Below are 12,380 nucleotides of genomic sequence, written 5' to 3'. Positions count from 1 at the left end.
AATTGTGTATTAGGTGTAAATGTGTAATTAAGGTCAAATGTGCATTTCAGGTGGATGTCAGACAACAGAAGAGCGGTGTTGACATTAGAATCAGAATCAGGAGGAGCTTTATTGCCAAGTATGCTTGCGCATTCAAGGAATTTGTTTTAGTGTCATACACTTACAGTATACAGAGACAACAACAACACACAAACAATAAAAATAAGATGAGAATAAAAAATAATTAAAAATACACATGTAAATACAAATAGACAACATTTTAAAAATAAATTAAATAAATAAATAAATTGTATGTACAGTAACTATTAATTAATATTTTAAAGCATGATACACCTGAAAGCAAGCATAATATTATTCATAATACATAAAGCATAATATTTAAATAATATTAATATTGCCATTAAATATATTTATGACAGTTTCACATTTGCAGTACATTGAGAAGCTGCTGCTAATGATCTGAATGAACTCAATGAGACTGTAACTTCATATATCAGCTTCTGTGAGGACATATGCATCCCTTCCAGAAGTCATAACATTCAACAATGATAAGCCATGGTTTACAGGAAAACTTAGACATCTTCTTCAGGCCAAATAGGATGCCTACAGAAATGGAGACAGGGTCTTGTACAATCAGGCCAAGAACACACTGAAAACCTCTCCACACCCGTCCTGATCATCTCTTTACTCAACCTTTAACACCTTCAGTACCCCCCTCTTCCCCTCTCCTGCGCTCCAGATCAGTGAAGGTGATGTGCACAAGTCATGAAGTTGAAAAACTGATTCTGGCTTATCAGCCTAGTGTGACATTGAGGATTTTAATGTCAAACAGCTGCTCCACCCCTCTGTCAAGCTCTGAAGTTTGCGGGTGTCACGACAACATTGGCCTCATCAAGGACAGAGATGAGTCTGCCTACAGACAGTGAAAACACAAAACAGTGGAGATGATAGTGGACTTCAGGAGAAACACTCCTGCACTCTCCACACTCACCATCATAAACAGCACTATGGCTGCAGTGAAGGCATTCAAGTTCCTGGGCTCTACCATCTCCCAGGACCTGAAGTGGGACACTCACATCAACTCCACTGTAACAAAGGCCCAAAAGATGCACTTTCTTAGCCAGTTGAGGAGGTTTAACCTGCCACAGGAGCTGCTGAAACAGTTCTACTCAGCCACCATGGAGTCTGTTCTGTGCTCATCAATAACTGTCTAGGTTGGCTCAGCTAAAAGGCTGAAAGGATTATTGGTGTTCCCCTTCAAACCTTCAAGAACTGTGCATATACCGAGTGAGGAAAAGGGCTCAGAAAATCACTCTGAATGACTCACATCCAAGTCATCCGCTTTTTGAACATTTACCATCTTGCCGGCGCTACAGAGCCCCAAATAACAGCACAACTCATGAACAGTTAAATGTTCCCCAATTATCAATAATATACCACCAGGGGGCATCTATTCAATTCCATTCTATCATCTATAGCACAACATACAATTTATTTTTTTATTTTTTTTTTGTCTATTTGTATTTACATATGTGTATTTTTATTTATTTATTTATGTTTTAATAATTGGCAATAAAGCTCCTTCAGATTCTGTTTCTAAAGTACAATCAGGCTATTTTTTCACTGGCTCTCATCTCCATATTTTTGACATGAAAATATTTCTAAATAGTAATAATATTATTTCTAAATGAATAATAATATTTCTAAATGATCATCTGTAGTAGAAGTAATGCTATTTATTACTATGAAGAGATTTATTTAAGCTACAGTATATACTCTGTAATAGTGCAGTATATGCTACACAAACTCTGCCTTAGCCAACTGAAACGCAGGAGGCAGTGTATTACTGGCCAATCCCAGCATTTGAGGCGGGATTTGTCTAAATACGAGTGGGAAACAAAATCTTTTTCCAGAAGAACCTGTTTTGGCGTGAAGGAGAGTGGGCGGTCTCTTGCTCAGGACACCGTTCCTCCATTCAATTACAGCTAGCACGCTGCATGGCGCACGAGTCTCGCCACATGAAGGTAAGAATATGACATTATTAACCAATGTTGTCGAGTAAATTCGTTAACGGTGTTAGTATGTAGTTGCTACAAGAAAGATAGCCGTCATCAACCAAATGTTTTTGCAATTATTTTTTCAAGTAATCGCTGTAATATAAAAAACTGAGTTTTTTCCCTACCTTTAGCAAAGCCCGAGTCATCACTGGATGCTAACATTCCTTACAAATAACGATTTAATCAGCCCCCAAACCCGATGAGTCTATACCTGTGACATCTTAGTTCGCTGTGTAACAGGGTTTTGGATGTACATATATTAATATGTGGCTCGAAACAAACCGTGACCTCAGAACGCCCCTGACGTGTTAAAAGACCCTTCGGCAGCTAAACAGCGCGCGATTTACGCTTCTTTATATAAATTCACCTGTGTGTCTATAAAACGGAGAAAAGATCAACACCAACTACTCATCAAAATATCCTGTGCGCGTGTGCAACATGGTTTACGGTAAACGGGTTATTCAGAGCGTCATACATTTATTATCGAGTAGTACACAAATGTGTTAAGGAATAAAATAGCTAACGCTAAAGGAAGCCTGAGTCTTATATATTGCTTATTATGTTACAGTAAATTCCGTAATATTGCGGTGAATAAAACATTGTTCATAATATATATTAAATCGTATATATTAAATCGCACTACATTTATAAGAATTCTGTTAACAAAATTTATAACGTCAGAAACTTAATACTTTACATTCAGACATCACTGTCGTACAGATGAGTAATTTGATTCTGTATTTTCCGCTCAGTTGTTTGAGCTGTAGTACACCACCATTGTGTTTTAACAAGTTTGACTTTAGTATAAAACTGTTATTTGTTATTATTTTAAATAAAAGTCTCTATTAGTCTTTCAGTTTTTATATACCTACATCTCATGGCAGCAGTTTATATGGACAGAATTCAAGACTTTTCCCTTTTTCAGGTTTTCAGTTAAATTTTAGACTTTTACATTGTATTGTCTTACTACATACTATTATATACACATTGGTTTTAATGGCACCCTAATTTGACATTTTAAGAGGCCTACGGCTAAGAGAATAACAGCACCAAATACCTTTCTGTAATGTCTATCAAAGTGGGAGACTTTTGTAGCAGATTCTGTCATTCCATGGTCCACATTTTATGCTTCTTTATATTCTTAGGTACAGACAACATTTTCAATGTTGACCACAGGTTTTCAGCAAAGATCAAACCCAAATGTTGAAATGTAGAGAAACAGATACTCCTTTATCATTTCTCTGAGGACAAAAGCACACAAAAACGTTATGATAATATAGTGTAACATCTAAACACCAAGAAACAGCAAAAAACTAATGTTATTTCACAGCTTGAAGCAGGTTCAAATTATGTGTGTTTTTTGGGTAACTGTATATGCCTTGTGTTTCTATTCTTTCATCTATATTTTAGCAGTAATTGAATACAACAATATTTTAAATGGAGTTCTATGTCTAGTTAAAGTTGAGGCAAGATAAATGAAACAGTGGATAAGAGTTTTTGCAGATTAAGTTAAGATTTTCCACACTTGTTTTTCTCGGTGAAACCAGTAATCATTGGTTAAATTGTGCTTCATTGGCAGTGCTTAAAAAACAGAGGAATGTAAATATTTCCTTCTCATTGATGTTAAATAAATGATCATAAACATCAAATAACAACATAAAAATTTTAAATTGAATAAAGAATTTGATATTGATATTGAGTTTATAATAAAATAATATTGGGATAAAATTCTGACAAACTAAGTAAGAAATCAAATGGAAGTTGTGTGTCATGACCAATAAAACTGGATGCTAATATCTAGTTAGGAACAGTATATTTATTTTAGCCAGTTTCTGCATGCAAAGTTTACCCATGATTCTCCTCTCTGACACGATACAAATAATTTTAAAGCACAAATTTAAATCAGCCTTAAAAGCTATTTTTTTATTTACATTATTTTTCACTCAAGTAGATTACAACATTTATTTTCACAATTTTTCTTAATAATGGTACTTTTTAATTGAGAAACTATTTTTAATAATCTATTCACTTCTGATAGGTGGAAATATAGGGTCACTGTTAGCTCCAGTGGTTAAGTCTCTGGGTTGTTGATCAGAAGGTCAGATCTCAAGTTCCAAAGCTGTAATATGTAAAGAAAGAATTTCACTGTGCTGTTATGTGACAAAATAAAGGCTTCTTCTATAAGTACAGCACATCCCACACATGATGTAAAAGAAAACACGATTCATCAGACCAGGCCTCCTTCTTACTCCATAGCTACATTGTCTAGTTCTGATATTCACATGCCTATTTGTAGGTAAATTCAGTGGTGTATAGGTGTCAGCATGGTGACTACAGTGTGATTATAATGAGCTACCCAGCTTTATACACAACAAAATGTGATGCTCTGTGTCTTCTGACTTTTCTGTCAGAGTCAGCATGAATGTTTACAGCATTTTGTGCAGTAGCTCTTCTGTGGGATCAGACCAGACATGCTAGTGCATTAATAAACCGGGTGAATTAATAAACCTTGGCCTCTGTTGCTGCTGCAGCAACAATCTGACCCAGTTGTCTAACCATCACGGTTTGACTCCGATCAATTTCACACAGATAATTACACGTGCCCATTTTTCCTGCTTCCAATACATCAATTTCAAGAAATGACTGTTCAAACTGGTCTGTACAAGTAGTTTTTAAAATGCTATGTAATATCAACTAATGGTTTATTACCCATAGGGAATAGTCAAATAATCAATTAGCAAAATAAATAGCAATCGCTGCCCTCGTTAATTATCTGCCCTAGCTTGAAGCTAGCTAATATGTTTCCTTCCTGTTTTGATATTAGTTCCATTGATAGAACTGGTTAGCATGCTTGCGTTTGTGAAGACCTTATTGTTCTGACATGTTAAAATAGTTGAGATTTTCAAAGGTGCTGGTAAAATTTTAAAATGTGGTTATGGCACTTTGGTCTCTCTTCAGCTGGTGGACTACTTTGATCCCACTCCATTAAAACAACTGGACAGATAGAAGCCTTATCTAGAACCCTTTTTTCAATTATTTATGAAGTAATTAAAGTACTAGTTTATTTGTTTTGCATTGAGTCTCATGTTTCCTCATTTTCATTTGTGGTTAATTTTTTAAAAGACCTCTTTTAATGTATAGTATTCTTGCATGAAAACAATTCTAAACTTAGAGCAGGAATAGTGTGAAAAGGTCACTTTGGTGTTTGTTAGCAGTGCAGGGATTATGCGCATGTTCCTAGTTAAACCCTGTTGTTGTTTAAACTCTATTGCTGATCATGAAGTTGTATTTTAAGCCACCACTCAACAAAAAGCCCCAAACGTCATGGTTTTCTTTTGGAGATTTAGGCATCAAAATCTCTGTAGAGCACAAATCTAACCATGATTTTGGCTTGGCTGAGTCAGTTGCTCTTGCATTTTAACCTATTATATAATTATATTCATTTATGGCATTATCATGGTGATGCCAGTGAAAGATGTTTTACGGTGAATCATTTACCACACTGTTCTCTTTACTTCTTCACAGAGGCACTAGTGAGGATTCCATGGCCTGCCACTCACTGTTGTTGTACTAGTCAAATAGTTCATACTGATACACATATATCATGGGCGACATAGACCAGATGCACTTCACTGCAGTGGACTATGCTATCTTCGTGCTGCTCCTTGTAGCATCAGCAGGCATTGGTCTGTTCCATGCATTTTCAGGAGGCCATCAGAGTACTACACGTGAGTTCCTGCTGGCTGATCGCAGCATGAGCTGCCTACCTCTCTCACTGTCCCTGCTTGCCACTTTTCAGTCGGCTGTCGCCATTTTGGGTGCACCAGCTGAAATTTATGCTTATGGCACACAGTACTGGTTCCTGGGCTGCTCCTACTTCCTGGGCCTGCTCATCCCAGCACACATCTTCATTCCAGTTTTCTACCGTCTACATCTTTCCAGCGCCTATCAGGTATGTTCCTGACATCCTGTCTGCTCTATTTAAACTGCTCTATTTATTTGCTTTAGAGCTTCTCTTTCAAAAAACTATGCATAGTTGTTATTCATTTATATTTAGCTTTATTCAGGAAGGATTGCACTGTACTTCACTTTTATTTTTTTTGCCACATATTTTAATTGTAACAAGTATTTTTAAACCCATGTTTCTTTCCGTTTAAACCAAATTCGCTAATGAAGGCTATAACTAACTCCAAAGCCCTTAGCTTGATTATATGGGGATGTGACATTTATGAACTAAATTAAATTTTTGAGGACAAATTAATTTCTACTAAATAATACACAAAATGTTAAATATGCTGCTCAGTTCTTTTTGTACTTACAGAATTTACAAAAGCCTTTCCCACTAAATCATATCCCCAGATATTAACAAAATAAATGTTAGGAGCTCATTAGTAATGTTTGTGGTTGTTAGTGATTCATGCTCCCGGTACAAAGATGCAAAGTTTAATAAGAAATTTGTTTGCTGCGGAATGATAACATTCTGTGTTTTTGGGTGGTTATTCCTGGCTAATATAATGTTGGAGTAGACTCGCTACACCGTATGTACCAATATTTGCCATGTGTTATTGATTGTCCAATTCAGTACTGTTTCATTATCATATTGGACAGCCAGATAGAAAGGGAAATTATGCTCATTCAGTAGTTGATCTGAGAATGTTCTGCACATATTTCAGGATCTCTCTGAGCCTCCTTGTGGGAGAATAGGCACTGATTTATAGAAATGTCAAAACCCTGACCTCTAAAACAACGCATGAGTGAAATGGCCATGTTTATTTTTATACTATTTGAACATAGTTCATGGGGAATATGTCAGTTAAATATTTTAATAATGTACATTGTGGCAATATATAATCTTGTTTGTCGTTTATCTAATCTTATATTTTTTTACTGCTCTTTCAGTATCTGGAGCTTCGCTTTAATAAAACTGTACAGATATGTGGCACCTTGACCTTCATCTTTCAGATGGTGAGTTGGGTTTGTTCTGTGTGAGCCAGTCAGGATTTGGAGCTCTCTCTTATCTGAGATATGTAATTAATCTTTTTGCAAGCTTGTGTTCTTAAGCACTTTCTTTCCTTATTTTCTGATTTAGTTTGTTTTTTGGAAGCCTCTGAACTATGTTTTAAAATTAGAGGGGAAAAAAATCAGACTTATTTCATGAACACGAATTTAAGGTCTCGCTATTTAATCCATAAAATGTTATCAATTATTTTTAGTGGAATTAACCAAAATCTACCTCAACTCTTCTACATTTTGTGTCCCTGTAGGTAATCTATATGGGAGTGGTACTGTATGCACCTGCACTTGCACTGAATGCAGGTAAATAAGCCTGTTCATAAAAAATACTAAAAGATCAGTAAACTAAAAGATTACAAAGTAAAGTTAGTTACTAAAAAAAGTGCAAAGTAAAGATGTTAACAATTAATGAATTTATTACTAAAAACTTTTTAGTTGTTTAGTATTTTTGTTTCAGTATAAAGTATGTGCAGCCACTGAATAGAAACACTTACTAAGTCAATATGTAGCAAAGAGCATGAGAATTAAGGTATTAATTCATTTGTCAGTGAATTTAATAATACCTGGTTTTATTTCTTGTGTGTTTAGTAACTGGTTTTGACCTCTGGGGGGCTGTTCTGGCAATGGGACTTGTGTGTACACTCTATACAACACTGGTAAACTTGACCATTATTCTCCAATCTAAAACTATATATTATAAACTATATATAATGTGTGTGTGTGTGTGTATATATATATATATATATATATATATATATATATATATATATATATATATATATATATATATATATATATATATATATATATAATGCGTGTGTGTATATTAAATAATTAAAAATCAAGGCATGATAAGATTTTATTTTGGTAAAATAAGCGTAATCTAAAGGCCTTTGCCTTTCATATATTCTGATTCCAAATGATCAACTAGAAGTCAAGTTATTATTTGTTGTTCCTACAACTTGGATAGGCGACAAGACTTTTGTCAGGGAGTGCGCGTGTGTGTGTGTGTATATACACATACACGTACACACACACACGGTGGGGCAAATAAGTATTTGATACACTGCCGATTTTCCCACTTACAAGAAATGGAGAGATCTGTAATTTAACACAACTGTGGCAGAAATGCACCCCTAAAGCATGATGTTTCCACCTCCATGCTTCATGGTTGGGATGGTTTTCTTGGGATTGTACTCATCCTTCTTCTTCCTCCAAACACGGAAAGTGGAGTTTATACCAAAAAGTTCTGTTTTGGTCTCATCTGACCCCATGACCTTCTCCCATGTTTCATCTGGATCATCCAGATGGTCATTGGCAAACTTCAGACTGGCCTGGACATGTGCTGGCTTGAGCAGGGAGACCTTGCGCACGCTGCAGGATTTTAATCCATGAGGGTGTACTGTGTTACTAATGGTAACCATTGAGACTGTGGTCGCAGCTCTCTTCAGGTCATTGAGCAGGTCCTCCCGTAGTTCTAGGATGATCCCTCACCTTTCTCAGGATCATTGATGCACCACGAGGCGAGGTCTTGGAGATTGACAGTCATCTTGAATTTCTCAATTTTCTAATAATTGCCGCAACAGTTGTTGCCTTCTCACCAAGCTGTTTACCTATTGTCCTTTAGCCCATCCCAGCCTTGTGCAGGTCTACAATTTTGTCTATTTGATTGAGTGTATGGACAGGTGTCTTATACAGGTAACACGTTCAAACAGGTGCCATTAATACAGGTAATAAGTGGAGGATAGGAGGGCTTCTTAAAGACAAACTAACAAGTCTGTGAAAGACAGAATTCTTGCTGGTTGGTAGGTGATCAAATATTTATTTCATGCAATAAAATGGAAATTAATTATTTAAAAATCATACAACGTGATTTTTTTAGATTTTGTCTCTCTGAGTCGAGCTGTTCCTACGATGAAAATTACAGATCTCTCCATTCTTTGTAAGTGGGAAAACTTGAAAAATCAGCAGTGTATCAATTACTTATTTACCCCACTGTATGGCACTCTAGATAAGAATATGACAAATGTATATTTAATAGTAAATATGGTACAATACAATAATTAAGAAATAACAGTTTTAAAGTGAAAAGGAATTTTATTGGTTTTCTGATTTTAAAATGGCAACAGAATTTTTTTTTTCTTATTGCACCAGTCATAATCTTCTTCATCTATATAGGGTGGCCTCAAAGCAGTCATCTGGACAGATGTGTTCCAGACAATAGTGATGTTTGCTGGACAGCTGGCTGTGATTATAGTGGGCACCCACCAGGCAGGTGGAATTTCTGAGGTGTGGATGAAAGCCCAGAATGGCAGCCGCATCTCATCCATTGTGTGAGTCTGATTTTTACTGTAAGCAGATTCACAGTAATGGAAAATTCAGATACTGTTTGATTTTAATAAATACAAGATCAATTAGAAGAAATTTCACTTTAGTCAAGTCAAGAAGCTTTTTATTGTCATTTCAACCATATATAGCTGTTACAGTACACAGTGAAATGAGACGACGTTTCTCCAGATCATGGTGCTACATAAAACAAAGACAGAGCTATAAGGACTTAGTAAGTTAGTCCTAGCTACATAAAGTCCAACTGTGCAACCTGGTGTAAACAGTGCAGGACAAGAAAAAATGTTCAAACAATAATCCGTGTGCAGAAATACTGGAATGAACACAGTATTATATCACCATTTTCATGAGATATTGAAAGTATTTTTCAAAACATTTTTCAATCAACTGAAATGTGAGACAACATGTGCAAAGAGCAGAAACAGTGTGCAAAACAGCATGTAAACAGTTTGATGGATTTATATTGGAAGAGTGTGTATTTGGTATAGGTCTGTGCAGTCCGTACAGTTGATGTGTGTGTGTGTGTGTGTTGTGCTCAGATGGCCATAAGCCAAATTCAAGAACAGAATATAAAAAAGCTAAATGAATAGTGTAGGTGTTCAAGATTATATAGTAGATAGAAGATTTTTGGTCCAGTAGATTCCTTTTGTATTGTCCTTTCTGTCACTCTCTTCTCAGGCTGAACCCTGACCCCTTGGAGAGGCACACATTTTGGACACTGGCTGTTGGGGGCATCTTCCTCATGCTGGCACTCTACGGAGTCAACCAAGCTCAGGTCCAGAGATACCTTAGCTCCCGTTCTGAAAGAGAGGCCATCATGTCAGTAATACCAGCCTCATTTTAGCCTGATTATATAGAAATTAATGAATTAAAAACGGTGTGTCTGTGTTTTAATTATAGATTTTCAGTAAAGTTCCTGGCTTTTATGTCTGTCTATTGTCATAGGTCCTGCTATGTGGTGTTTCCATGTCAGCAAATAGTCCTGGCACTGGGTTGTCTCATGGGACTGGTCATGTTTGCTCGCTATGGTGAAGACAGTCCTTTGGATAAGGGCTACGTCAAGACCAATGACCAGGTCAGACTCTGTCTGACATTTTTTTTCTGTCATATAAAAAAGACCATGAAACGCATCCTTTAAAAATATCATTTCATAATGCCCCAGTAGCTTTTAGAAGAATACTTTTTTTTAATCGTCATAGCTGCTTATAGTAACTTAAACTTAACATCATTTTATTTATGACACTATAGCCACTTGTCAGTTTTTAAACTGCTATATAAATAAAATTAAATAAAGAACGTGTAAACTGTAATTTTGTTGTGGTAAAACTTTGATGTTTTGTCTTATGAGTTTTTCTAATTAAGCACTTTTATGAGTAACACTGTTATTTAAGATCATAATCATTATCTATTTGTATTGTCCTGCTACTACTAGATATTAAAATAGCACAATATTGTTTAGCATTGTGCTAGAGAAATGCTTTTTAATTCTCCTTCTCTAGATGGTGCTGTATTTTGTGATGGATGTGCTCAGAGACCTTCCTGGTTTGCCTGGACTGTTTGTTGCTTGTCTTTTTAGTGGGGCTCTCAGGTAAAGGCCGGTTATTTAATGAATTCCTTAAAACACATATATTTGGTGCTTATCTGTGATCATTTCTTTTTTCTTTATTCTTACTGCAGCACAATTTCATCTGCCTTCAACTCCCTGGCAACGGTTACCATGGAAGATCTAATCAAACCCTTTTATCCTGGCATGACGGAGGCACGAGCCACACTACTATCTAAAGGGCTCGGTGAGCAGCACTTTCTCAGCCATAAGAGTTCACAGTAAACACACAACTTGTGTTGCATTTTAAATTTATTATATAAAATACAATTGTCTACTGCAAGTGCAAGAGCAATGGTGATTTTTGCTGGTCTTCTCCGACCCTCTGTGGGCTTAACTTAGATCTGGGCTATTCAGTTGGTGGCCAAGGTAATTGGTGTCATAGTAGCCTAGTATTACTCATATAATATTAACCCTACTCTACCAACCTAGCTCTACTTACATGTGCGAATCGTCATTCTCGCACATGAATGCCATTAAAACGAGTAATAACACATCTCTCACAGCCCAGCACCTGCACCGCTGTATGTCTATTGCACTGACAACATATAGACCCAATTTCACTGCTCTGGCAAGATCTAAAAATGTCAGCCTAAATGTTTGTTAATTATTGAGATGGCAGTTGTAGTTTAAATAGGCATACTAAAATAATTTATTTTGATGAAAACTATAATAAATATATTTTCCATATTGTGAACTTTTTTTTGCACACTTAAGTCTCAGTAAAGTGAATGTGATATGGCTCGCTGATTTACCCTTTTGAATGTAGAAAAAGCCTACTTGATTTTAAATGTAGGAAAAAAAGCTTATTTGAGTGTCTTATGTTGCAAAAATACAACATATGGGCTCCTATATTGTTGCTGTGCCATTACTCACATTGCAAGCTATATTTCTCCGGCACCTCGTTTGCGATGCTTTTCATGATCTGGCCCATGACACACTAATTGAATAGCCCTGCTTTGATCTTTCAGAAGTGGGAAGATGTGGAAGCTTAAAGCTTTTAAACTTTGAAGATACTGTGCAGAGAGGGTCACAGGAACACTCATATCTCTTTGGAAAATAATCAGCCTTAAAAACCATATGGCAGGCACTTTAGGCATCAGCTTAAGTTACAAACAGAAAAAAAAAACAGTACTGATGATCATAAACATACTACAAGAAGACTGGATATCAAAACAACATTTATTTTGGGCCTGAGTGTAAATAGCTTGTTGTGATTCATTATTGTTCACGTGCATCCAAGCAGCAGAATATTTTGTAGTGTTTTGTAGTATTTTTATGTGGTTTACCACCTGGTGTAAAATGTCACACAAAATAACATCAGTGTATGTTTTTTAATCATGGTTTTGAAGAATCTTTGC

The 12,380-nt window shown here is 36.0% G+C and overlaps 1 protein-coding gene across 1 annotated transcript in view; it reads left to right on the top strand.

The window, feature by feature from the left end:
• Positions 1 to 1,903: 1,903 nt before the first annotated feature.
• slc5a6a (solute carrier family 5 member 6a) overlaps positions 1,904 to 12,380 on the top strand; it is a 21,705-nt gene continuing 11,228 nt past the window's right edge. The window contains exons 1-10 of the mRNA XM_060866933.1: positions 1,904 to 2,024; positions 5,583 to 6,009; positions 6,957 to 7,022; positions 7,322 to 7,373; positions 7,659 to 7,726; positions 9,249 to 9,403; positions 10,095 to 10,235; positions 10,362 to 10,491; positions 10,916 to 11,004; positions 11,094 to 11,206. Coding sequence (XP_060722916.1) covers positions 5,662 to 6,009; positions 6,957 to 7,022; positions 7,322 to 7,373; positions 7,659 to 7,726; positions 9,249 to 9,403; positions 10,095 to 10,235; positions 10,362 to 10,491; positions 10,916 to 11,004; positions 11,094 to 11,206 — 1,162 coding nt within the window. The 5' untranslated portion in view covers positions 1,904 to 2,024; positions 5,583 to 5,661. The remainder of the gene's footprint in view (positions 2,025 to 5,582; positions 6,010 to 6,956; positions 7,023 to 7,321; positions 7,374 to 7,658; positions 7,727 to 9,248; positions 9,404 to 10,094; positions 10,236 to 10,361; positions 10,492 to 10,915; positions 11,005 to 11,093; positions 11,207 to 12,380) is intronic.

Source organism: Tachysurus vachellii, chromosome 3 (assembly GCF_030014155.1).
Source record: "Tachysurus vachellii isolate PV-2020 chromosome 3, HZAU_Pvac_v1, whole genome shotgun sequence".
NCBI lineage: Eukaryota > Metazoa > Chordata > Actinopteri > Siluriformes > Bagridae > Tachysurus > Tachysurus vachellii.
The sequence above is the reverse complement of the archived record's forward strand: the minus strand, read 5'-3'. Positions and strand labels throughout refer to the sequence as shown.